The sequence below is a fragment of the Panthera uncia genome, chromosome D1 (genome assembly GCF_023721935.1).
Source record: "Panthera uncia isolate 11264 chromosome D1, Puncia_PCG_1.0, whole genome shotgun sequence".
Classification (NCBI taxonomy): Eukaryota; Metazoa; Chordata; class Mammalia; order Carnivora; family Felidae; genus Panthera; species Panthera uncia.
Window position 1 is genome coordinate 6398583 of NC_064808.1, and position 27119 is coordinate 6425701.

The 27119-nt window shown below is 42.1% G+C and overlaps 1 protein-coding gene across 8 annotated transcripts; it reads left to right on the forward strand.

Moving 5' to 3' along the window:
- MAJIN (membrane anchored junction protein) lies at positions 1–27097 on the forward strand. 8 transcript variants are annotated; one of them, XM_049643216.1, is made up of 13 exons: positions 2–190; positions 561–711; positions 7966–8096; positions 8802–8919; positions 16182–16227; positions 17887–17962; positions 18125–18250; positions 19630–19661; positions 19962–20074; positions 21286–21349; positions 25193–25265; positions 26035–26152; positions 26758–27097. In XM_049643216.1, the coding sequence occupies exons 4-13, from the start codon at positions 8819–8821 to the stop codon at positions 26801–26803; spliced, it is 795 nt and encodes a 264-aa protein (XP_049499173.1). In that variant the 5' UTR covers positions 2–190; positions 561–711; positions 7966–8096; positions 8802–8818; the 3' UTR covers positions 26804–27097. The 8 variants fall into 8 exon arrangements, with proteins under 8 accessions (XP_049499181.1, XP_049499173.1, XP_049499171.1 ...); XM_049643224.1 differs by lacking the exon at positions 7966–8096 and having other exon boundaries at positions 1–190; XM_049643214.1 differs by lacking the exon at positions 561–711.
- Positions 27098–27119: the final 22 nt, after the last annotated feature.

The following is a 27119-nucleotide window of genomic DNA, read 5'->3' on the forward strand; positions in this document are numbered from 1 at the left end:
CGCGGCATGAGCCAAAGCGCGAGCGAGCGCCTGAGTGAGTTCGCGAGCCGCGCTTCGTGCGCAGTCGACGCCCGCACGTTTCGCGGGCGCTCCGCGGGCGGAACTGCGGCCGAGGCCGCTTTTACGAGGCGCGAAGAACCCGTAGCCTGTATAAGGGCCCGGCCTGGCCTGGGAAAGTCTTGAGTCTGAGGTAACGGCCCACAGCGGCCTGGTGCTCCCGTGAGGGTGGCGCTTCGTGGCCTTTATTTTCCCAGGGAGAGTTACAGCCCCGGCGGCCCCTCCCTTCAGCGGCGCGAGAGGGCCAGGCTGCCGCGGCCACTTGCAGGCCGCGAGGGTGGCCCGGGGCGGTTCGGGCAGGGGGGGCGGCGGCGGCGGCCTGGGCCGACCCCCTTCGCCGGGCGAGCGGAGCGGCGGAGCCGAGGCCGAGATCGCGGCGCGCTGGCCGCTCTTCCCGCCCCCGAGGGCCGCCCCGTCTTCCGAGGGCCCCGCGCCCCCCTCGCCGCACCCTCTTTTTTAAAACCCCCTTTCCCCGTAACGAAAGCGTACCCTCTGCTCTGCAGCCTCCCGGTGACCCCAGGCTCAGCGGTTGCCACGGAAGCAAGACTTCGCCCACGGAGACGTTTCTTGTCCCCGCCATGTCTTAGTGATCTCGGGGAGTCTCTGCCTTGCCTGACTCAACCTGGGAGGGAAATACTGGAGGCGTGGCACTCAGTGAGACCGCCCCTTCCCCCGCCCCGTTTGAATCTTGGCATCTGCGAAAGTGGAAAGATTCAGCCTGCCTCGGTCCTTGATTTCCCTCAAGTTCAGTTCCTCCCCTTGCGCATGTGCAGGTGGTGAACCTACCGCAGTCTCCCAACCGTCTCCCTAAAATCGCTCTTTGGCTGGCTCGTATTGAGCACGTCCCACTAAGGAGGTCACATCTTCCCCCTGAGAAATGGACTTTCCAGGGGCGCCCGGGTGGCTCAGGAGTTGTGGGGTTCTTGATTTCAGCTCAGGAGGTCATCGGCAACCCCCGGTTGGTGAGTTCCAGCCCCACTTCGAACTCTGCTCTGGCAGTGGGGAGCCTGCTTGAGCCGTCTCTTTCTCCCTCTCTCTTACCCCTCTCCTGCTCGCTCTCTCTTTCTCCAAAAAGAACAAACTGAAAACTTTTTAAAAAATGTACTTTATAGGGGCGCCTGGGTGGCTCAGTCAGTTGAGCGTCCGACTGCAGCTCAGGTCATGATCTCATGGTTGGTGAGTTCGAGCCCTGCGTGGGGCTCTGTGCTGACAGCTGGGAGCCTGGAGCCTGCTTCAGATTCTGTGTCTCCCTGTCTCTCTGTTCCTCCCCGGCTCACACCATCTCTCTCTTTCAAAAAATAAATAAACATTAAAAAATTTTTTAAAGTTTACTTTCTAAGGCTACTTTTTCAGGAAGTGGTACTTCTTTTTTCTCTTCCATTAGCTGCTCAAGCAATTAGGAATCATCTTTGTTCTCTCTCCCTTCCCTCATCAGTTGACAGAATCACGACTAGACATCTTCGCAGGCATCGTCCAAACCAATCCTTCTTCATCTCCACTTTTGTCACTGTAGACCAGGCCACTTAATCAGCTTCTGCCTAGCACCACAGGCATCGCCTAGCTGGTCCTAGTCCTTTTTTATCTGTTCTTGTTCTGGATTATTTCCCACGTTACAACCGGATCCATACAGATGTGTACTTTAACTCACAGCTGTGTGGTCATTTCTTTATTATACCATTCAGCGCCTTCCTATTGCTTTCAGGATAGACTCCACAATTCATAACCTGGGCTGTAAGTAAGGCCCACATCCCTTCTTTACCTGCACTTTCTCCCCTGATGATCACGTCTGTTCAATAGTTTCAGATACCACCTAAACACTGATTACTTAAATTTACATTTCCATCCTGATTTCCATCTCTTGCACACTAGGAGACCACCCTCTCAGCATATCCACTGGGATGTTGAACAGTCTTAGACTTAACCAAAACAGAACTATTGAGTTTCTCTACAAATCTCTTTCCCTAGAATCCTTCCCCATCTCAGGAAAGGGTATGTACCATCCTCCACCTAATAGCAAAGGCTGAAAACATAAGAACCGTCCTTGACTCCCACATCGAGTCCATCAGTCTAAAATATACCCCCATTCAGCTATCCATTAAGACTCCCCAGTCAAAATCAGCATCATCTTTCTCCTGGACTACTACAAAAGTTTCCTCACTGGTTCCCTGCTTCTACTTTTACCCTTGTACAGTTCATCTTTCTAAAACAAATCAAATCCTTTCATTCTTTATAAAACCCTTAGCATAAAATTTGAACTCTTTACAGTGGCCTACAGGCCTTACACGATCTGGTTGCTTCTTATCTCTGACTTCGTCTTCCTCTATTCTGTTTTCATTCTCTGTGCTCCAGTCACACTGACCTTTCTGTCCATTAAACCTAAACCACCCATCACAAGGCATCTGTGATTGCTGTTTTTTTTTTCTGCTTGGAATGCTTTTCCTCTTGACTTCGCATGGTTGTTCAACTTTCCATTTGGGCCTCAGCTCAGCTGTAATCTTGCCCAAAAAGTCTTCCCTGGCCACAGTAGTTAAGCACCCTCCCAGTTACTCTTTTCTATGAAACTCTTTTATTTTCTTTATAGTACTTAGAGTACTTCAAATTACATTTATGTACTTACATGTTTATTGTTGCTTCCACACCTGAAATATAAGCCCTTAAAGACAAGTTATCATGTCTCTCTTGTTATACTCTAGACATAGAGCAGTGCGTAGTAAGGCTCTCACATGTATGCTGACTAACTCATTGCTTATCTGTATGTGTTATCTCAAAGCACTGTCCTTTTTGCCCACTAGGTTCCAAGTTTCTATACTTCTTTCTTTTGAAAGCGCCATGCTCTCTCCAAGTTGAAGACTCTTACATCTTCTGTTTCCTGTACGCACCTCAGACCTGCTCTCTTTTTGTGCGTCCCTAACTCATATTCATCCCTCAGGTATGAGTCTTTTACTTAGAATGGGCTTCCATGATTTCCTTTCTAGGGTTAGGATTCTCTGTATCATGTTCCCATATCACCCTGTTCTTTTTTGTAGCAGTCACCACGCTTGAAATGATTTGTAAGCTCTTTGCAGGTGAGGACCAAGTTCCAATCCTCTCCACTGTATCTCCAGCACTTCCGCTTCTGGAACATTGTAGGCATGTGAATATTTGTGAGCTGAACGAATGAATGTTGAATGAACATGAGATTGAGAGGCTCAGATCAGGTAAAAACTAGGAGAGCAGTTAGCATGGAAAATGAATTAGCTGACTCTACCTTTCCTACTTCAATAGAAGTTTTTGGATCTTGTGAGCTAGAGATAAGAAAGCATTATATACACTGAAAGTGCTTTATAAATATGAGGTTTGCTTGTTTGCTAAGGCCTCTTCACGATTAGAGCCCAGTGGTTTGATGTTATTCAAAGTACAAAACTTTATGTTTCTTAGCAATAATAAATGATTTGTTGTTTTAGAGCTAGGCTTAAAATGTAAAATATAAAGAATTGAGGCCAATATTGAGTGTAGGCCAGTTCATAATCAGTTGGACTGTCTTGCTTTAACAATACATCTGAGTTTTAGTCTTGTCCGTCATGGCCAAATTAGATGATCTCCTCAAGTCAGCTATATCTTTTTGTAAATACAGTTCTTATCTCTGCCCCCCGCCCCACATCTCACCAAAATTGGATTAAACTTAGTAAAATATTTCAAATTTCCTGTATGAAATGTCTCTCATTACATAAAAAGTAATTTAGTTTTCTTATTAATTTCTTCAGAATCTGCCATTGTTTCCTGGCAAGAACAAAGCTGGATATTTTAGGAGCTTTCTTTTCTTTTCTTTTTTTTTTTAAGTAGGCTCCACACTCAGCATAGAGCCCGACTCAGGGCTTGAACTCACGACCCTGAGCTGAGATCAACAGTTGGACGCTTAACCAACTGAGCCACCCAGGTACCCCTCAAGCTTTCTTTTCACACTTTCCTATATCAGTCTTCTGTCACTAAGACCATCGAGATATGTACATCAAGGACTCAGAGTTTTGAGCTCAGAGTTGTAAAAGATGTTCCTTTCTCTCTACCTAAGCATATTCTCTAAACCATTTGCCCTTCTGAAACTACTGATGCTTCCCGCCCCCCTCCCCCCCCCCGCCTCAATTTTACATATTCTTCCCTACATGTCCGGGTGAGTACAGGTCAACTCACCCAATGGTGTAACCAAAAGATAAAATGTCTCTCATTGCCTTCAGTTTTCCATCCAAATGCTTTTTGGGTTCCTGGGGTTGGTAGGATGTTTAGAGTGCTACAGTGAATTCAGTGTGATATGAATGCTGATAGGTTCATCATCATGTAACAAGCCAGAGCTTCTGGGCAGGGTGATGAGATGAGATACCATTCTATTGCTTTTCTAGAATAAGGACCACAGTTCTGGACCTATTGACTAAAGGTAGTTTTTCCAATAGCTTTTAGGATGGTTAAGATGTAAGTGGTGCAAAGGTAACTGAAGAGATTAACTTCGACTCCTTTCTGGTCTACGGAGTTGTCCATTAGGCCTTTTAATTTCACTTTAGGGCATCTTCCTACCTCTCTGTTAGAAACTTTAGTTACTCCTTACCTCTCAAACAAAACAAAACAAAACAAAATCTAACACAGTTCCAAGGGCAAATCTATTCCTGAACGAATGCCAAGAGCATTTTAAAGATTGTGTTTTACCAGAAAGAGTAGGAAGAAACCTAAAGAGAAAGAACGATACCAGTAAACACGAAAGTATTCTGGGTAGTCTTAGATCAGTCTCTCCCTGTCCCCTCCCATATCTTAAGACTTTGTTTTGTCTTAGAAAGGTTATTCTTTATTGAAAAACCTGTGTAGAGCACTAAAATAAGCAGTTATACCTGCATTATTTCATCAGCCATCCTAGCTACCCTGCAAGGTAAAGAAACGGCGAATAGTTCCTTTTGACAAGAGAGCTTGAAGACAAACAAATGTGAACACTTTAACACTCCAAGAAATAATTCTAAGAACATTTGATCAGAAAAGCTTACATTTTGGTTTGATGCCTTTATACCCAGATTGAGTTTGCCTTGAGTCATCCACAATTACAAGAGTGACCAGGGTTACAATTTAATAAAGTGACTGACAGGGTATTGTGATGTAATGGGGGAATGCGTGGGTCAAAGGAATCAGCAGTCTTGGGGAGTGCTAATCCTGGTTCCGTACTAAGTTATATGACACCTTGTGGAAGTTATTTCCTTCTTTGGTGAAATCACTTTATTCTCATACCGTCTAAAACAGAGGGCGCTTCCAACTATAGGCAACCATGAATCTCTGTTTGGAAATACAGACTTCAGAGTCTGAACATACTTCAGTAAAGCCAGGCAGACCCTGGAGACTAGCCAAGGACTTGTGAAGGTGGAAGGAGTTGCTGGTCATCTGTCTTCAATCTCAATTCTAAAACTTGGGTAGTAAATTCATAGTATCAGTGGGATTTCCCTGTTTTGTTACCCCCACTCATTAATGGTCACAGAGCCTATCATATTAGATCTGCTCAGTAAATGTATTTTGAATAAACGCTTATGAAGCTCTTTTATTCTTTAACACTGTGGAGGATTTTTCCATCAAATATCACCAGATATATTTAGTGACAGCACTTCCTTATCTTCCACCTCAATAGTCAATATTATCCTCATATAACATTCAGCCCTGCTTTAGGTTCTATGAACTGACCCAGATGTTTCTTTATGTGAAAAAATTACTAAAACCTTAAAAAATCTAACATCATTGCCTATGTGGCATTTAAATATAATTATTGGAAATTTTCAAAGAAAAGGTTCTTGATTGGGATTTGTCAGATTTTGCGCTGAAATTAAAGGTAGTCAGTTTTCCTCTCTTAAATTTGCTTTTCTAGTGAAGCATTAAGAGAGAAACTCTTCAAATCTATCAAAACAGCTAATGTTTATGTAATATTCTAGAGTTTATGGAGTGCTATTTACAGCATAATCACATTTAATCCCACTACAATTCTAGATGGGATTCCCATTTGTAGATGCAGAAATTGAGAAATGGCAAGGCTAAGTGACTTGCTCAGGATCTACTGGCTAATAAGAAGCAGAGCTAGGACTCAGGCCTTGATCCTCCAATTGCAAATCTTACGCGTTTCCAACTAATGCATTTTGCTTCTAAACTTTTCTTTGTTTTTTTTAAATTTTTTTTTTTTCAACGTTTATTTATTTTTGGGACAGAGAGAGACAGAGCATGAACGGGGGAGGGGCAGAGAGAGAGGGAGACACAGAATCGGAAACAGGCTCCAGGCTCCGAGCCATCAGCCCAGAGCCTGACGCGGGGCTCGAACTCACGGACCGTGAGATCGTGACCTGGCTGAAGTCGGACGCTTAACCGACTGCGCCACCCAGGCGCCCCAACTTTTCTTTGTTTTAACACCATCGTGTTGTTTGATCACCTAAAAATGGATTGAGAGTGACCCTTCTTCATATGTTAAGACCCCATATTGTTATCTTGACTACAGTACTTAGGTTGAAAAATAACCTTGTGAAATCTTTGAACCAATAGTACTATGTGGTTGTTTTGGATTATGCTGTCTAATCTTTATTTTCAAATGAGGTAATTAGTGTGTGGTTGTTTCTGAAGCAGGCAGCCAGCAATTAACAGGCAGGCCCCAGCCAGAAGAGGGCTGTTGTTACCTCTTTCGGACAGCCACTGTGGTCCAGTACATGAAGTTTCCTCTCTGGATTGTCATTTCCAGCAAATGTCCTTCATTTCCTTTGCTCTGATCCCCCAGCCCTCAGTCTGTGGTGAGAGGTGACTGCATTTTAGTAAAACTCTCTGAATAACTGAAAGCTAAATTTTTGTGGCAGCAACTTTTGTGGCAGGTAGGCTCCTTTCCTACTTAGAAAAGTCATCTTAGCACCGAAAACACCATCAAATCTAGCTGGGTTCCTGCCATGCCTTGGGCATGGGAATCAACAAGATTCCCCCCCCCCCCCCCCCCCGCCTTCCCCACCCCACCTCAGGATATGAACAGTATTTCCCCTCTGGTAACTTTGCAGTTGGCACCAAGTATTTCTTTTCACTTTTAACTGCAATTCTAGTCTAAATAGTCTCATGGGCTCTGGCTCCAACCCCCTGTCATTCTAATCCCAAGCAGCTGAGATCAGACACTGGGATATCTCTTTACTGGCAGCCCCAGACATGAACTCTGGAAATTGTGGGAAATTCCATTCTTTGGGCACGTAGATCTTCTGACTCCACCACACGAGAGTTTTCCCTGCTAAGTATAAATGGTACTGGGGTAATATGGAGGAAAGAGTAATGAAAATAGTCCTTTATGTGTATATAGTATTTTAATACTTACAAAATGATTTATATTCATTATCTTATTTTTTTGTCCTAAAAACCCCAGAAAGCAGAGTAGGAAAGTGGTTAAGAGGTATCAAGTCTGGCTTCATATTACTTCATTTGAAACTCAGTTCCAGCATTCATCTCTCAATGTCTCAGTTTCCTTATATATCAGATTTGGGCTGTTGATCTCAAAGCCTTGGTGTAAGGATTAGGTGAGATGATACATGTAAGACACTTAAGGTAGGGCATTTTAAAAAGTTGTTGTTAATTGTTATTATTGTATAAATAAGAAAATCAAGGCCCGGAGAAGCCAAGGAGGGATATTGGACCCGAGACTCAAACCTAAATTATTCTTTCTTTGTGCCTGTTCTGTCTACCCATCTTAGCTACCTCTGAAATCAATACTTTGTGTTGTGTGTAGGTAGCTTTTATCCTCAGGAACTCTGAACCTCTCATCCCATTATTTATTACTTACGTTTCCATATGAAGAGACAGAAAATGCAGGGTTTATTATCTCTACAAGTAAAAAGAGGCACAGAAAAGTCCCAGTGACTTAGAAAATCACTAATCACTGTGCTTAATTCTTTTTAGTGTGTACCGAATGCCTGCTTGGAGGAGAAGAGAGACGTGCCATTCTTCTTTTCCCATCTTTCCCTTTTCCTGACTCTCCCTCAAAGAGGACCTTAAGTGACAGAGATTCAGGAATAGGAAACGTAAATCTAGTAAGTGCTAGGTGGATAGTAGGTACTCTTGTGGCACAGAGCTGTCTCACGAGTGGTGAAAAGGAAGAGTGGTTGAGAGGTAGGGAAGATAAGGCATTCCTTGGCAGCACTGGGAAACATTAGCGTACATCCTTATTTGCTGCATGAGCTGTGGCAGGAAGGTGTGTTCCTTCCTTAACTTCATCTAAAATTAATAGCAGAGGTCTTCCTAATTGTGCCACCTATTGGTACATTTGGATTGTTTCATTATTTGACTTGAGTCCTCTTCCTACTGGCCTAGATTCCAAGGAAAGTGGGGACAAGGGGGGAGAATAGATTCAAGAGATGTTTGAGAGAGAGATTTAATTGTAACAAAAACCTTATGAGGCATCAGATGTTGGTTATCATTAGTCTCATGAAGAGAAGTGATTTGCCCGAGGTTGTCAGGTAAACTACAAAACTCGAACCCAGGTCTTCCGATTTCAAGTATACAGATTATTCCCAAACACCGTGTATCTTCCCCCATGCAGGTAGAAGAATGGTCCAAGTGATTAAAATAGGTGATTAATGTAAAATCTGAGACGGGACATAGGCAGTGGTGCCGAATGTTGGACATTTTACTCATGAAGAGACGCTACGGACTGGGCAGGTTCTCTTTCCCATATGATAACATAAGGAACCATCTTTAGCTTTTTAATAATTCTCTAATATTTATATTTCATTTAGGCTATCATTTGGAAGCAATGAGTTTAAAACCCTTCACCTACCCGTTTCCAGAGACGAGGTTTCTTCACGCAGGACCCAATGTGTATAAATTCAAAATTAGATATGGCAACAGTATCAGGTAATTTTGAAGCTAAGAGAATAGCCTTTGCAAATACAGGTTAGTACATTCCCACAAGTATCCCTTCTCTACCTTCACCCTGTCCAGGGGACTGGCTGAATTAGCATCTTGTAGGACTCTGTTTCCCATGTATTTTATTTTATTTTTTTAAGCTTATTTATTTGAGAAAGACAGAGACAGTGAGAGTGAGAGAGGGGCAGAGAAAGAGAGGAAGAGGACGAGAATCCCAAGCAAGCTCCACACTGCCAGCAGAGAGCCCAGCACAGGGCTCAAACCCATGAAACTGTGAGATTATGACCTGAGCTGAAACCAGAAGTCAGATGCTTAACTGACTGAACCACCCAGGTACCCCTGTTTCCCAAGTATTTTATAGTCCATATATTAATATTCACGTAAGTTTCTAAATTAGTGATGGCATACCTTTGGAGCAGTAGTTCTCAAGATTTTTTTATCTCAAGATCTCTTTGCACTCGTAAGATTATCAAGGATCCCAAAGAGTTTGGTTATGTGGGTCATACCTGTCAATATGTATCATATACAGTTTAAAACAGGAAAATTAAAATAACATACTTACTAATTTAAAAATAATATATCATTAAGGGTGCCTTGGTGGCTCAGTCGGTTAAGTGTCCAACTGCAACTTAGGTCATGATCTCGCGGTTTGTGACTTTGAGCCCCACATCAGGCCTTCTGTTGTCAGGACAGAGCCTGCTTCAGATCCTCTTTCCCCCTTTCTCAATGCCTCTCCCCATTTATTCTCTCTCTCTCTCTCTCTCTCTCTCTCTCAAAAAGTAAATAAACTTAAAACAAAAATAATATATCATTATGCTAAGGGAAATTAGAAAGATAAATATGATTTCACTCGTAGGTGGAATTTAAGAAACAAAACATGAACATAGGGGAAGAGAAGGAAAAATAAGATAAAAACAGAGACAGGCACCGAGGGATACAGGTGTGGTGTTTCGAAAGGACACATGCACCCCCATGTTTATAACAGCACTATCAACAATAGCCAGAGTATGGAAAGAGCCCAAATGTCCATCCATGGATGAATGGATAAAGAAGATGTGGTGTACATATATAAAATGGAGTATTACTTGGCAATCAAAGAGAATGAAATATTGCCATTTGCAACCATATGGATGGAACTAGAGGGTATTATGCTAAGAGAAATCAGTCAGAGAAAGACAAATATCATATGACTTCATTCATATGAGGACTTTAAGAGACAAAACAGATGAACATAAGGGAAAGGAAACAAAAATAATATAAAAACAGTGAGAGGGACAAAACATAAGAGACTCTTAAATATGGAGAACAAACAGGGATTACTGGAGGGGTTGTGGGACGGGGGATGGGCTAATTGGGTCAGGGGCATTAAGGAATCTATTCCTGAAATCATTGTTGTACTGTATGCTAACTAATTTGGATGTAAATTAAAATAAATTAAAAAAAAAAAAACAGAGGCAGGCAAACCATAAGAAACTCTTAAATACAGAGAACAAATTGAGGGTTGCCGGAGGGGTGTTGGGTGGGGGGATGGGCTAAATGGGTGATGGGCATTAAGGAGGGCACTTGTTGGGATGAGCACTGGGTGTTATATGTAAGTGGTGAATCACCAAATTCTACTCCAGAATCCCTTATTGCACTGTATGTTAACTAACTTGGATTTAAATAAAATTCTTAAAAATTGCTGAAAATAATGTCGTTAAATGTTAACAAATAATATGTTTTATTAAAAGTAACTGTATTTTGGGGCATTTGGGTGGCTCAGTTGGTTGGGTGTCTTGATTTCAGCTCAAGTCATGATCTCATAGTTATGGGATCAAGCCCTGCGTCAGGCTTTGCACTGATGGTGTGGAGCCTGCTTGGGATTCTCTCTCTCCCTCTCTCTCTCTCTGCCCCTCTCCCCTCAAAATAAATAAATAAACATTTTTTAAAAAGGTTAACTATATTTTTAAAAAAATTAATGAGGAGATTGGCACTGTTTACATTCCTGGGATAAAGACCCTAGGAATGCAAGGATGGTCCAGTATACAGACATCAGGGGCACCTGGGTGGCTCAGTCAGTTAAGCATCTGACTCGATTTTGTCTCATGTCACGATCTCTCGGTCTGTTACATTGAGCCCCATGTCTGGCTCTGTGCTGACAGCCAGAGCCTGCTTGGGATTCTCTCCCCCTCTCTCTCTGCCCTTCCCCCACTCAATCTCTGTCTCTCTCTCTCTTTTTTTATTTTTTAATTTTTTTAATGTTTATTTATTTTTGAGACCGAGAGAGAGCATGAACGGGGGAGGGTCAGAGAGAGAGGGAGACACAGAATCGGAAACAGGCTCCAGGCTCTGAGCCGTCAGCACAGAGCCTGACGCGGGGCTTGAACTCACGAACTGCGAGATCACGACCTGAGCCGAAGTCGGACACTTAACCGACTGAGCCACCCAGGCGCCCCTCTCTCTCTTAAAATAAATCAGCATTAAATACACACACACACACACACACACACACACACACACAGAAGTCAACCAATATAATACACCACAGTAACAGAATGTAAGGGGAAAAAGTCACATGATTATCTTAATTGAGAAAGAAAAAGCATTTGACCAAATCCAGCACCCTTGCATGATAAAAACACTCAATAAACTAGGAATAGAGGGGAACTTCCTCAATATGATAAAGACCATATATGAAAATCCCACAGCTAACTTACTCAGTTATGAAAAACTTAAAGCTTTTCTCTCAAGATGCTCATTTTCACTACTTCCATCCATCATAGTACTTGTTTCTAGCCAGAGCAATTAGTCAAGAAAAAGAAATAAAATACATACAAATTGGAAAGGAAGAAGTGAAACCATCTCTATCTGTGGAGACCATGATCTTACCTGTAGAAAACCCTAAAGAATTCATATTAGAGCTGATCAATGAATTCAGCAAAGTTGCAGGATACAAAATCAACACACAAAATCAGTGGTATTTGTATACACTAGCAAAAAAACAACCTGAGAAGAAAATTAAGAAAACAATTTCATTTACAGTAGTACCAGTAAGAAAAATATTTAGCAATAAATTTAACCAAGGAGATGCAAGACTTGCCCACTGAAAACTACAAAAAGTTGCCAAAAGAAATTGAAGACTTAATAGATATCTATGTTTGTGGATTGGAAGACTTAATATTATTAAGATGACAAAGCAATCTGCAGATTCAGTGAAATCCCTATCAAAATTCCAGTGGCATATTTTGCAAAACTGGACAAGCCCATCTTAAAATTCATATGAAATGGAGCATCCAGGTGGCTCAGTGGGTTGAGCATCCATCTCTTGATTTGGCTCAGGTCATGGTCCCAGGGTCATGGGTTCGAGCCCCACATTGGGTTCTACACTGAGAAGTGGAGCCTGCTTGGGATTTTCTCTCTCCTCCCACTCTCTGTCTTAAAACAAAATCATGGAATTTCAAGAGACCCTGAATAGCCAAAATAATCTCGATAAAGAACAAAATTGGAAGATTCCTACTTCCCAATTTAAGAACTTGCTACAAAGCTCCAGGTAACCCAAAAAGCTACAGGTAATGGCGTAAGAACAGCTTACAGACCATAGAATAGAATTGAGAGCCCAGAAATAAACCTTCACATTCACATCTTTGGTCAATTAGTTTTGGACTAGAATGCCAAAACTATTCAATAGTGGAGGAACAGTGTCTTGAACAAATGGTTCTGAGAAGAATGGACATCCACATGCAGAAGAATGAAGTTAGACCCTTATACTGGACACAGAACTTACAAAAAATAGATCAAAGACCTAAATTTAAGAGCTAAAACTATAAAACTCTTAGGAGAAAACATAGGTGCAAATCTTCATGACTTTGAATTTGGCAGTGGTTTCTTAAATACCATACCAAAAGCATAGGCAACAAAAGAAAATTCGATAAATTTGGACTGCATTAAATTTTTAAAAATTGTGCATCAAAGGACACTATCAACAGAGTGCAAGGGCAACTCACAGATGGGAGAAAATATCTATAAATCACATATCTGGTAAGAGTTTAATATCCAGAATATAGAAAGAAGTACAACTCAGGGAACCTGGATGGCTCAGTCTGTTAAGCATCCGACTCTGGATTTTGGTTCAGTTCATGATCTCATGGTTTGTGAGTTTAAGCTCCAAGTCTGGCTCTGTGCTGACAGTGCAGAGCCTGCGTGGGATCTCTGTCTCCCTCTCTCTGTCTCTCTGCCCCACACTGCTTGTGCTCTCTCTCTCAAAAATAAACACTAAAAATAAATAAATGAACATTAAAAGGAAAGAAGTGCAACTCAAAAACAACAAAATAAACCAGTTTAAGAATCGACAAAGACTGGGGTGCCTGGGTGGCTCTTTTAGGTGACCAACTTCAGCTCAGGTCTTGATCTCGAAGTTGGTGAGTTTGAGCTCCCCATGGGGGTCTGCACTGACAGTGTGGATCCTGCTTCAAATCCTCTGTCTCCCTTCTCTCTCTCCCCTCCCCAGCTTGTGCACATGCTCTCTCTCTCTCCCTCTCTCAAAAATAAACATTTAAAAAATAATAAAAATGGACAAAGTATTTAAATAGACATTACTTCAAATGAGATACACAAATGGCCGATAAGCACATGAGAAGATGCTCAGTATCCTTACACCAGGGACATGCAAATCCAAACTTTAATGAGATACCACTTCACACCTACTCGGATGGGTATTTAAAAAAAAAACAAACCCATAAAATAACAGTTGGCAAGGATGTGGAGAAATTGGAAGTCTTGTATAGAACTGATGGGAATATAAAATAGTGCACCTGCCATGGAAAACAATTTGGCAGTTCCTCAAAAAGTTAAACATAGAATTACCATATAACACAGCAATTTCATTCCTAGGTATATGCCCAAAAGAATTGAAAACAGGGAGTCAAGCAGATTCTTGTACAACAATGTTCATAGCTGTATTATTCATGATAGAAGATGGAAACAGCCCAAGTGCCATCAAATTGGTGAATGTATAAACAAAATGTAGTTATATGCGTGCTGTATACATATATGCAATAGAATATTATTCAGCTACTAAAGAAATTGCAAAAGAAATGAAGTTCTGATACCTGTACAACATGGATGAACCGCGAAAACATTATGCTAATTGAAATAATCCAGGAACAAAAGGAAAAATATGATACTACTTCTATGAAATATTAAACAGGAAAATTCATAGAGACAGAAAATAGATTAGGGGTCACCAGGGGAAGGGTGGAGGGGAGAATGAGGAGTTATTGCTTAATGAGTACAGTGTTTCTGTTTGGGAAGATAAGCTTTGGAAAAATAGTGGTGATGGTTGTACACCATGGTTGTGAGTCTAATTAATACTGCTGAATTGTATACTTAAAAATGGCTAAAATGGCAAATTTTAGTTTATATGTATTTTACCACAATTTTATTTTTTTTATTTTTTATTTTTTAATTTTTTTTTTCAACGTTTTTAATTTATTTTTGGGACAGAGAGAGACAGAGCATGAACGGGGGAGGGGCAGAGAGAGAGGGAGACACAGAATCGGAAACAGGCTCCAGGCTCCGAGCCATCAGCCCAGAGCCTGACGCGGGGCTCGAACTCACAGACCGCGAGGTCGTGACCTGGCTGAAGTCGGACGCTTAACCGACTGCGCCACCCAGGCGCCCCTACCACAATTTTAAAATGTAGTAGTTAATTTAAAATAATGTATCCATTAAGTGTTAACACATTTTTATTAAAAATAGCTAATTTTCAAAGACAAAAAAATTAATGAGAAGATTGGCATTGTTTTAAATTTTTGCAAATCTCATTAGTCTGGCTTAATAGAAAGCTGATAGATTATATCTGCTTCTGCATTCAGTCTGGTTTTTTTTGGTTGAATTATATGAAAAAAATCCAGCCCCACATAGATGTGTAGTCGGGGAAGGTAGAAATGTATTAATAGCCTTCACAGATTATTGTGGGCATTCTTTGACCCTACATTAAAATTTAAGAAGTGATAGTTTTTTTGTTTGGTTTTGTTTAACGTGGTGCTTTTTTAAAAGTTAGTTGCAATATGGAATCTGAAATTCTATCACTGAACTTTTTGAACTCTGCTATATTAAAATCTGTCTTGTTCTGGGAGTGAATCTTTTACCTAGGATGATTTGTAACATAATGTGTTTCATTGGTCATTTGGAAAATATTGGTTGACTGACTTATATAGATAATCCAAATGTCAACACACTTCGTTGTACAATATCAAAAAATCATATCTGTTAATATCACGATCAATCTTAGAAAAGTGTTCTAAGTTTTTGAAATTTGTCAATCTCACTGTGGTGGATTGAGTTTTCCAAAGTTCAAATTTTGCTTGAAATCCCAAAATTCATCATTGGCACAAATAAATACTGTCAGTTGTTTTGCTTGAATTGATAAGCTCACTATTCATTTTTGAGGAAATGTCACATTTCTAAATCTGTATAATGACTATAGTTTGTTAGCTGATCATTGAAGTAAAATACAATTCCATGAAAAGCAGCTCGTTTAATCTGCAACTTTAACAGTTAGTTGCCCAAGTGCTTTTCCTCAAGACACCCATCGTATTTCTGTATGCAGCAGAAGTGCTTAATGAATACTTCCCATTTTATCACATAGTGTATTGAAAAGACATGTATTTAAGGGTTGAGATTTTATAAAATTATTAATTTTTTTCTTGCTTCCTCAACTATATTAAATGAAGCTGGATTTTTTTTTCCTGTGTGGCAGTCAAGATTCCCACAACTGCTAGTACAGTTTAGTGTAACTAGCTAGATTTGTGCAAAGGCACCAGCAATTTTGCCCTCCATGGCTTTTGTACTAATGATTACAAATGTTAACACAGCAATGAAAAAAAAGGCAAATAACATCTTATTATTAGTATAAAAATAGTTATGCCTTCAAGAACACTTGACAGGGGCTTGAGGATGCCTGGTGGTCCACAGACTACACTTGAGTACAACAAGTCTAACAAATTATTAACTTAATTTCAGGTCTTGGCAAGTTAATGGGGAAGATATTTTGGAACAACCTTCTACCAGTTCTCAGACCATACCACCTAGGTGATCACTTCTTCCCATGAGCTGTTGGTCAACACACACGATTCTTACTTAGTCATGTTTCTGTAGCTCAGTGGAAGTGTCATTTTTGCTCTGCTGTCTACTCTGTACTGACAGTAGAGTCTACCGTCTTCAGAGCTTTCCTTCTCAGCTTATTTATCTCTCGTTTGTTTACCTTCTAGAGGGGAAGAGATAGAAGATAAGGAAGTCATCCTCAAGGAGCTGGAGGTAGGGGAAAAAGACAACTTCTGGGAAAGTTATTCTTTAAGCCAAGGATGCGTCCATATCCAGCTTTTAATTATTTCCTGTGAACTGAGTCACAACCTCCACTTGATCACTTGGCTTCTCCCTGCCGTAGTTCCTCTGCGAAGAAACTTAACTGTTTTTCCAAGGAAATTAAAGCCTGTATCCTTTGTCAGTTCTTCTAGTTGAAGTGTCAGCACCTTTGAGGCTTAGAGTTCTATTGTTTCCACCAGAGTTCCCAGCCCTCTGCAGCTCTCTTCTGTGGTGGCTGGCATGGAGAAAGCTTCTGGAGGACTGCCGCCTTCCAGGGCTCTGGGAAGCCTCACCCTCCCAACCACTGCCTGGTACTTGACGTTCAGGAAACTCAATTGTAAATACACATACAAGACTGCTGTGTCTTCATTTTAATTGGAAACATTTGCAATTGCTTTATTCCCACTTCATTTTCATTCCTCCTTTACCCAGCCTTACTTAGGTTCTCCCACAGGAGAAACACTGAGCAAGTGAACAGCTTTGTAAATTGGTGAACGCGTTGGACAAGGAGTCAGAGCTCTGAGCGCTGGCCTTGGATTCCAGCCCTGGCTGAGCCACTGATTAGCAGTGTGAACCCCAGCAAATCATTTCTGTCTCTTGGTCTTAATTGCCTTATTCATAAAATGACAGTTCTAAACTAGTTTATTTCTCTTCTGACTTCACAACTCAGTGATTTGGGACCGTTCAGATTTATAAAGACATACGCTGTCATATTTCAAGGAATTTGAGTACAATGAAATATACAAACACAAAACTCTATGAAACCAAAAATTTGAGTCCTGGCCTTAAAGGTATCTATGGCTCTTTGGCTAAGTGTTGAAGGTACATTAGAATCTTGTGGGAGATCAGAGACATTGTTATAAATAACAATTATTTTAATAATAGAACCATGAGAGTTTTCTGCTTATTTTAATTGTAAGCAGAGCAGAGTTTATTTCACTTTGCTTCAGTTAATGTGGGCAGAGAAAAGTGCAAGGCAGTATCTAGCAAAGTGGAGAGACCAAAGACCTCAGAGCCAGTCACACCTGGATTTGAGTTAAGTTCTGCCTTCACAATGGGACTTTTGGGCAAGCTACCTACCTTCTCCAAGCCTGCTTCCTTACCTGTCAATGAGGTTGATAAACAGTACCTGTTTTCACGATTGTGGTGAGGGTTAGAAACAGATGTGTGCAGTGCCTGCCACACAGTAGCTCAGTATGTGGTAGCTAGGGAGCATTTATATACATTTATAACCAAAGTTTTCAAGGTGCTTTTTCTGTGTTCTTGCTCTCAGCTTTCAGGCAGATGTTCTCATCTTCTTTTACTCAGAAAACATTTGTTGATAGGCATTGTGCCTAATGAATGGTTAAGAGAGTAAGCCCTGGAACCCCATTGCCTGGAACCCCATTGGTCGTATCTTGGCCCCCTCCATTACTCCCCCATTACTAAGAAAGGGCATTTCAGGCAGAGGGAACAGAGCACAGAAATGGAGGATCAGAAGGCATGTTCAGGGAACAGCACATAGTTCAGCTTTAATAGAATGAAGGGTTTGCGAAAAGCAGTGACAGGTGTAAATGGACAGATTGGCTGGGACTAGACAATATTAAACTCATTTCAGATTTTTTTTTCCAGGATTCTATTCGTGTGGTCTTGGGAAACTTGGACAATCTGCAGCCATTTGCTACAGAACACTTCATTGTATTTCCCTGTATCCTTTCATTTCAGGATAGAAATAAGCTACAGGTCACATTATAGATTCAAATGGAAGCAGCAGACTCGTAGGACAGGGAAGGGCAAGGGTCTTATCCCTAGAATAGTACTCAGGGATTCGTACTGACTGCTTTCTTCACTCCTTAGCACCATTTCTCAGATAAAAGCAAATGGGAAAGAGTGTCCCACCTGAAATTCAAATATGGGGAAATCGTCTTGGCCCCCTATCCATCTGTTTTTACTCTGTATGTGGAGATGAAATGGTTTCGTGAAAAGCCGTCACCTGGTAAGTAGAATGATGGAAGTTTTAGTGGTGGAGGAGAAATAGGGAAGGTTGAATGTCCGTGGGTTAGCAGTGCAAGGTCAGTATGGCAAAATGGCCAGCCTGACTGGGCCCTAACACCACACAGTGTAGAGGTTAGGAGCAAGTGCTCCAAGCCAGATGGCCTGGTTCAAATCCCAGTGGTTTTGCCACTTGAGAGCTGTGTGACCTTAGATGAGTTACTTAATCTTTCTATGCCTCCTTTGTGAAATGGCGGATAATAATAGCACCTATCTCACTGAGTTGTTAAAAAAAGAATAATAATAAAAATAAAAAAAATGTATATATATATATAAATTATATATATTAATAAACAAAGTCTGACTGACAGTAATCACTCAGTGAAAGAGATCTCTTATATAAAAATACTTCCTTCCAGGGGCACCTGGGTGGCTCAGTCGGTTGGGCGGCCGGCTTCGGCTCAGGTCATGATCTCGCAGTCTGTGAGTTCGAGCCCCGCGTCGGGCTCTGTGCTGACAGCTCAGAGCCTGGAGCCTGTTTCAGATTCTGTGTCTCCCTCTCTCTGACCCTCCCCTGCTCATGCTCTGTCTCTCTCTGTCTCAAAAATAAATAAACGTTAAAAACAAATTAAAAAAAAAATACTTCCTTCCATTTTAGAGTATTCAGTGACTTTTACATTAGCGGTATCTTAAAGGCATCTCCAGGTTTTTAATCTCTGAAGGCCATTGCTATTTTTACTCGTAGAGGGACAAATAGACACCTGCCAGTTTGATTTGGAAAAGAGTGCAAAGGCCTTGACTCAAAGTGTCTCCCCAATTCATTTGTCACTGATGTCTGAAGTTCTGCCTTTTTTCTTTTTTTCTTCTTAAAAATTTTTTTAATGTTTATTTATTTGTGTGAGAGACAGACAGACAGACAGACAGAGTGTGAGCAGGGGAGGGGCAGGGAGAGGGAGACACAGAATTGGAAGCAGGCTCCAGGCTCTGAGCTGTCTGCACAGAGCCCGACACGGGGCTTGAACTCACAAACTGTGAGATCGTGACCTGAGCCAAAGTCGGACGCTTAACCGGCTGAACCACCCAGGGGCCCCTACCTTTTTTCTTTTATACTAAGGATCATTCCCTTTTAAGTGGCATATCATCAGAATGTAATATAAATGTAGTATGTTTGACCTTGTAGATGACAATAGTTCTTTAAGTCTAAAAAATAGGGGAAGAGAGTTTGAAGACCCCGGATTTCTAGCAAAAGTGGTACCAGGCAGAAAACGGAAAAGGCATACATAGAGCTTTTTGTCTACGACCAGTTGTAAGAAATAAGTGGTAGCCAGAAATCCAGGTGGAACAGCATCGTGATCCATTATAACCTTCAAATTTCCATTGTAGGGAAACCAATAAATGACAGTCCTCTTGGATTGGTAAGTTTGCCTTTTCTATACAAGATGAAAATTGCCTTTATTGCCATGTCTTGTCCAAAAAGTCCTGCTCTTGTCTCTTCCTCTTACTTTGCCCCTTGGTTGCTGCCCAGGTCCAATCAGAATTGTATACATGAGACCATCTTTTTCCTCTTGGCTAAATTTCTAAGACTGTCTCTAACAACGATATCTAGCCTCACTTGCGAAGCTGGTGTTAAAAGTTGCTGTAGGCAATTTAGAGATGGGGAGTTCTCTTCACTGTGCCCTCGTGAACTGTGAGCAGGTCTGGAAAAGGAGTCACAGGAGTCTGGTTCCTCTCTGAAGGTGCCGGCGGAGACGAAAGCAGCAGGAGCCATGATGAGAAAACGAGCACGAGTGGAAGTACCCAGCCCCCTGCACAGGCCAGAGCTGGACAGGTCAGTGGTGTTGGGAGAGAGTTGAAATCCTGCATCCTCATCAGGCTTTGCCAGCTATTGCTGCTGGCCGATCTTGTCCTTCGCTGAGTCACTTTTTGTCTTCAGCCTTCATTGGTACCTGCTTATTTCCGGGGGTGGACTAAGGGAAGGAGACACGTTGATGTTTGCAAAGTAATTTGAACACAGTTCCTTCCTCGGCAAAGTGGGAGTCTTCTGCTCATCAAGACAGTGACTATGAGGAAAGGCGATCACATCTATGTACAATTGAATCCAACACATACTCAGCACTCAGTATGGTCACACTACCAGAAGGCCCAAGACTTAAGAAGTCCCAGCATATTATATAAGAACACAGAGAAATCCTCAAGAGAGTGAGAAAAAAATAACATAAAATTCTATTTTACCTAGTAAGCTGTGAAGTTTTTTGGAAATCTGCCTTTAAGAGAGAATGTGAGCTAAAATGTAAATATGTACAAGAGGGTATGTATCAGTCAATGGGTGAAATACTGCAATATTAGGGTCAATGTTGAACATATCCTTAACATGTTGAAGCTGCTATTGTGGAGGCTACTTACTTTATTCTTTACAATCTCTGTCAGGGACAGAGTGAATCAGTAAAGATAAGATAATTCAGTCATTCTTAACTCGCACCCAGAGAGGGCAGCTGGAATAATCCAAGGTGTGGTTTGCTCCCCAGCCCAAAGTGCTTTCAGCCCATGTTCCCAGAGAGCAGCTGCTCCTTTCCTGGGGTCGTGTGGGCAGACAGTTCCGTGAGGGAACTGAGGCCTCTACCCTCCAAATGCACATGTCAGGGAAGGGTCAGGAAACTTCTTTCCCAGACAGGTGGAATGTGAAGGTACTTGGAGGTGTGAAGCTTTGCTCTGTTCTATTTGACTGAATTTTCCATGGAGATGAGGCCTCACATCTTCCCTTTCTCTGGGTTTTGATGCAGTCAAGTATTTCAAAATCTGATTACCTGCTGTCAATCACATTTTCCCTTTCTCAACCCCTAGATCCTTAAATGTTTCAAATTGGGATTCTGCTGTGAATTAAAGCAGCACCCAAAGAAAATTTGGCCACACAATTTATTCCGTAGGCCAGGAGTGGTATAAAAATAGCCAACCTGCTGAAATATTCATTTAGGCCACATTTGCTTAAATGTGATGTTGCTGCTGCCAGTAACATTTCCTGGGCTTTTTTCCCCACCTCAGGGCCAAGATGGGGATTTCCAGCCAAGGCCCCAGCAAAAAGAGGCCCCTTATGGAAACCAGGAGGGTAAGCACCAAAATGGAGGCTTCAAGGCTTTTGGCTGTTCCTGTTCTGTAACAAGTCATAATTCCTGTTACCAGCACATTTTGGTCCTAAGTACAGACTGAATTGACTGAACTCATTCTCAGGTTTCACCATCTGCGGAATAACATTCAGCCACTCTACTTTTGCCACAACTTGTCCCAAAAGTAGCCACATAATACACACATCGATGGATCCTTTTGTTAAAAGGCCTTTTCTTCTCAGCTTAAAAAGCTGCTGCTTGTACTCTGCAGTGAGAGAAGAAAATAGGTCTGTTGAATCGGGGTGGGATCTGGTATAGAATTTTTTCATTTTAGAAAACTTTTTGCCTTCATCTGCACCGGGGTCTGAGTCTGGGAGCATCTAGTTTTTATAGACAAGCTAGGCACACATCAGCATGGGATACTGGTAAGAGAAAACTTCACTTAGAGCAGTGATGGGCTGGCCCCAGTGGCATTTGATTTCATTTGTGAGGTTTATTCCACATTTAGATATTCATATACCTGCTACTCATGCATTTCAGGGCTTCTTTTTTAGTAGCCTGTAGAAGAGTCCCCTTTTTCTTTTCTTCCCCTCTTGAAATAGCTGTTATTTGTGCCTTTTTCTTACTTTTCACTTATCTCTCCAAAGTAGCTCTGACCTTAAGTATTTAAAGTTACTTAAGGTCACACTCCCTGTTCACCTCCCTCGCCTTCCCAGAACCCGTAGCATGATCAGTTATGCAGTAAGTATCTGTAAAACATGTGCATTTATTCGACAAACTGACTGCGTGTCTGCTGTGTGCCAAGTACTAGAGATCTCCTGCTCTCCCCTAAAAATGCCAACTGTGTAAAAAGCTAGGCAATTATTGATAGATGTGCTACGTGCAAGAATAAAGGAAGCAAAGGGACCACAAAGGAGAACCTCACCCAAACCAGGGGGATGGGAGGGAGGCTTCTCAGAGAAGCTCAGAGAACTAAAGCCAAGAGGAACGAATATAGTGCTTTTGGTGACTGCAAGCCAGTGCACCTGGAGCTTAGAGTCCAGTGCTAAGAAATGTTATTGGAGAGATCAGCACAGGCTGGATCTTGAAAGACTTAAGGCCAACTTCAAGATCACAGGCTTTCCCCTAAAACGTTTTTTAAGTAGGAAAGTAAAGTGATTTTCATTTCTATATGATTATTCTGCCTCCTGTTTGCAAGGTATCGTGTTAGGTGCTGGGGTGCACCCAAACATGTAAAACGTGGTTTTTCTTGCAGGAATTTATTGTTTAGTTAGGGAAGGAGAGAACCCTTAGGGACTCAGTCCTCTGGCTCCGTGGGTAGGGGCAGGGTATAAGACCCATTATGCCATGGCCACCTGGCCCACTGAGTGATTGTAGACAGATGATTGCCCTCTTCTATACTCCTGTCCTTTCAAGAGGGAAGAAAAAGAAATGAGAAAGTACAGGAGGGGTACATGAAGCTCTGAAGAACAAAGACGCTTTATACAACCAAGATAATTACTATTAAAAGAACATTTCCCTCACTCTCTATCCTTCATACCTTCCTATTCTTAGTTTGACACATCATCTCCCTCAAGAACAGTACCCACAGTTTCTTACTCAACATAATTACCTTTTCAACCTGATACTGGGTTTAGAAAAAAACTCTGAGTCCAAAAAAAAAAAAACAAAAAAAACAAAAAAAACACCGAAACAAAACCCAAAAGGAACATGTTTATTGATTTTGACTCAAAGCCCAATGACAGTCTCCATTGTAGACCCTGTTCCCAGAAAGAGGATTTCTCTTGAATTAGAGTGATCATAGTGGCTCTCAGTGTAAGTCACTTGAGATGGAAAAATCGAATTTGCTCCTATGGTCCAATGCTTAATATTTTCTCTCCCCTTTGGGGAACTCAAGATGTAGGGACACAGTCAGTGTGGACTGTCATGTCTTAACAGGACACCAGTGGGAGCTGATACAGGGAAAGCTTAGAAGAACATGGCTCATATCTAAATAAGGTCTCTGTTTCATAAGAGGTGTTTTGGGGAGAATGGGAAGGAAAGGCAGACCCATTCCCTTTATTACCCGAGGTGCCAGACTAGAGATCCAGACTTTGTAAGGACAAAAAGGGGGAGAGCAGATGTAAAACAGACTGCTGTGTGTGTGTAGCTTTTTTTTTTTTTTTTTTGCCACTTCTGCTTGAACTGCTTGAACTTTTTTTTAAATTTCTTTTTTTTTTTAAATTTTGAGAGAGAGCGTGAGCCAGGGAGGTGCAGAGAGAGCAAGGGATAGAGGCTCTGAAGCAGGCTCTGCACTGACAGCAGAGAGCCCAATGTGGGGTTTGAATTCAAGAGCTACAAGATCATGACCTGAGCTGAAGTTGGACGCTCAACTGATTGAGCCACCCAGGTGCCCCTCGAACTATACTTCTAAGCAGATCCGGCCCTGAACATATAGAGGACAGTTTTGTGTTGGGTTGTCAGTATATTATTATGTCTTGTTGGATGTCCCAGATGGTACCATCAGTTTAATTTCAGGCTATGTTTTTCTTTTCTTGTGACATTTTCCTGAGGAGACATCTGGCAGGATTTTAGGAGAACACAAATGCTAACCTATATTGTGAGGGGAATCTGCCCTGGTTGAGAGATCTTTACCTCGGTCCCAGGGCCTTTGAACCCTTCTATTCCCCACTGCCACCCTTAGTAGATGCTTTCATTAGAGCCAATGCAGCAGAATTTAAGCTCCAAACCATAGTTTCATTAAATTTGTAAGAATCATTTTCTCAAGCTAGAAGTTAGAGCTGTGCCCTCTCAATTCCATCTCCACCCTGTGGTGGACTGCAAGCCAGTGCACCTGGAGACTTAGAAGAGGTAAGAGTTCCCCTTCACTTTTATAGGAGTATGACCCAGGTAGCAGCCTATGTGTTCTGGAAATTGAGGGTTTATGGAAATGTTTATCTTAGAAATACAACTCATGCTTAAGATGGAGGCTACATCCTAATTTCTTTCTTTCTTTTTTTTTTTTTTTTTCATCCTAACTTTCCTAGAGGCTTATCATACCTCTGCCTCCCAGACCCACCTTGATAGTCCACAGCCCCTGGCTGTAGAATTCTTCACCAGCACAATGGCTCAAGGAACTTCCCAGCACTGCTAAGGTAGTCAGGCCCTTTCCAGGTGAGGGGAGTGGCCAGTTAGCAGAGAGTCCCAAAGAAAATATATGAACCATGATTCTGAATATTGGGGTATCAACTGGAAATGTGGGCTTGGAACCAGGTTATAGGATGTCCTCCTCAAAGTATTAAAAGAAGTTCCGTAGGGGCTCCTGGGTGGCTCAGTCGGTTAAGCGTCCAACTTTGGCTCAGGTCATGATCTCACGGTCCATGGGCTCGAGCCCCGTGTCAGACTCTGTACTGTCGGTTACAGAGCCTGGAGTCTGCTTCGGATTCTGTGTCTCCCTCTCTCTTTGCCCCTCCCCAACTCATGCTCTGTCTCTCTCAACAAATGAATAAACTTTAAAAAAAGAAGTTCTGTAAAGGAGTAGCCCAGGGAGAAGACTGAGTTATAGTGTGCTGCCTGCTTATGCCATAGTCATATTTCCACTACCCCAGCTCTAGCCACACTCATCTTTTTAGTTGTTAAAGGTAGTGCCTCCTATACACCATGTCCCTGTCTAAAATGCCCTGCTCTCTCTGACCGTCTCCTCACCCCCATTATGATAAAATTTCACTCATCTGTCAAGACCCCATTCAAATAGCACTTTCCCTACGAAGTCTTCCTTGACTAACCACCAACCAACAAATAGCATCCTGCCCGCCAAGATGTATGGGAGTCAAGTTTAAAACTTTTCTTGGTCCTCTTTTTATCAGAACATGGAAAGAAAAACCAAGCAGAAATGTCAGGAGAGCCCAACGTTTGATATCACTGATGTCCAGGAACAGGGTAGGTTCTGGGAAATTTATTCTCTTTTAATAATCATCCTGACCTCTTTCGTTCTCTGATGAGCAGAGCAACACAGAGCTGAGTCTGGGCACACTTGCTGGGTGATATACCTGCTCCCATGAAGACTCTTGTTGGCCATCCTCTGGTGTGGGGGCCTGCCCTCGAATAGTAAAAGCTCCCTCAGCTTCCAAGAGAAGTGAGAGGAAACGATGCATGTCCTTCCTGTGCAAATGATGGTGAAATTGATGCTCCCACTATTTGAAAACATTTCTATACGGGTGATAAGTTTTACAGAAAAGTTGGGAGGGATGTGTTTCACTGTTCTGTCTCATTGGAGAATAATCTCCAGGAAGCTGTCTTTCCTTCTCTTCCCTTCAGGGCATTAGTGTGAATATTGAAGGTGCAGTAGATGTTCAGCAAAGGCTGGAAATGCTTGTTAAGATGTCCAGCATGAGGATTCAGTATGGATTGTAGTTATCACAGATGCAGGGATGTAAGCACATGAGTTCTTCAACGAGTTGTCATTCCATGAGAAAACATCATGGTGGGTGGCTAGGACTTAAGCCGTGTAAAAATCTCAGGGGCCCAACTAAAAATCGTCCAAGGTCAGAGTAGTATCTTACTGGGCTGAGATGAAATTGGGAAGGTGTCAACAAACAGTTTGGCTAGCTTCGAACAAATGGTGTGAGGCTGCCCTTGGCCCATACTAGATGTCATGTGAAAATCCCTGGGCTAATACCTTTTCCCTGCCTGAGTGTTTTCCTTGCAGATTCTAAGCTGGGGGACAGCCTAGTGAGACAGATCATCCCCCCATTGCAGCAAGACAATCCATCTCCACCGGAAAGGCCCGCAGAGCTGGCAACCAATGGCTTCTTTGGGTTTCTAAGGTAGGATGGATTTCTCTCCTGTCATTAAACTGAGACCCAGAGCAACCTAGCTCCAGAGTCCGCCTCATTGAATCTTTTGGGGAAATTAGAAAAGCAAGCAGATTCCCCACATAATCTCTATTTTTCCCGGGATACGGGATGGAAATGAGACAGCACAAGGGCCCTAACTGAATTTAATAAAGACCGTGTCTTGTTCGCTTTTACACATCCCACCCCACCCCACCCCAGTGTGCCTAGCATTGGACCTTGTCCCATAAATGCTGCTTAAACAGAGCCTGTTCTTATCGTTAGGTCATTCAGATGCTTCGGTTACCAAAATGTTTCCATTCTCCTCTCTGAATCGAGGCTGTCTTCGGAGTCCTTTTTGCAGAAGACAATTAGCAAATCCCTTTATCCATCTAGAGCTCAGCCATCCCACTGAATTCTCCTTCGTTTGTCCCTCCTGAGTATAATTGAATTTGGGTACCTTTTCAAATGCTGTTCCAGACTTGAATCCATTCAGTGGTTCCCCGAAGCAAAAATGTCCTAGCTAATGGAGCCCTAATGGGACTGGGAGAAGGGAGGGACCTCTAGAATCTCAAGCCACTCTGGTCTCCTTCCTGCAGCTCTCTCTTCCCCTTTCGTTATTTCTTCGGAAAGAGCAGCCGGTGAGTCTTCCAGATGCAGCAGTGGGAAGAGCGTCCTCTCGCAACGACTCTTCCCATTCCACCCTCCATGCGTGACATTTCAGTCAAGGGGAACGTGGGCCCTAAACCCTCTGAGTCCTCTTGTGGGTTTGTCCTATCCTTTGCCTCTTTACAGTGGATTTTTTTTTTCTTAATTTAAAACACTAAGAAAAGAACTTCCTAAAATGTTCTAGTCTGAGAATTGTACGCTCTGAGGGCCAGTTTAGGTCTTTCGTCTCCAGCACTTAGGATCCTAATGAAAATAAATTATTTATGAAGAGTTATTGACTGAATTTCATGAA

Excerpts from the sequence above, each read along its gene's own strand:
- MAJIN (XM_049643211.1), top strand. The coding sequence starts at position 935 with ATGGACTTTCCAGGGGCGCCCGGGTGGCTCAGGAGTTGTGGGGTTCTT. Across the intron at positions 19,662-19,961 it reads ATGACAGTCCTCTTGGATTG|GAGTCTGGTTCCTCTCTGAA; the intron begins GTAAGTTTGCCT and ends AAGGAGTCACAG. Across the intron at positions 25,266-26,034 it reads CACTGATGTCCAGGAACAGG|ATTCTAAGCTGGGGGACAGC; the intron begins GTAGGTTCTGGG and ends TTTTCCTTGCAG.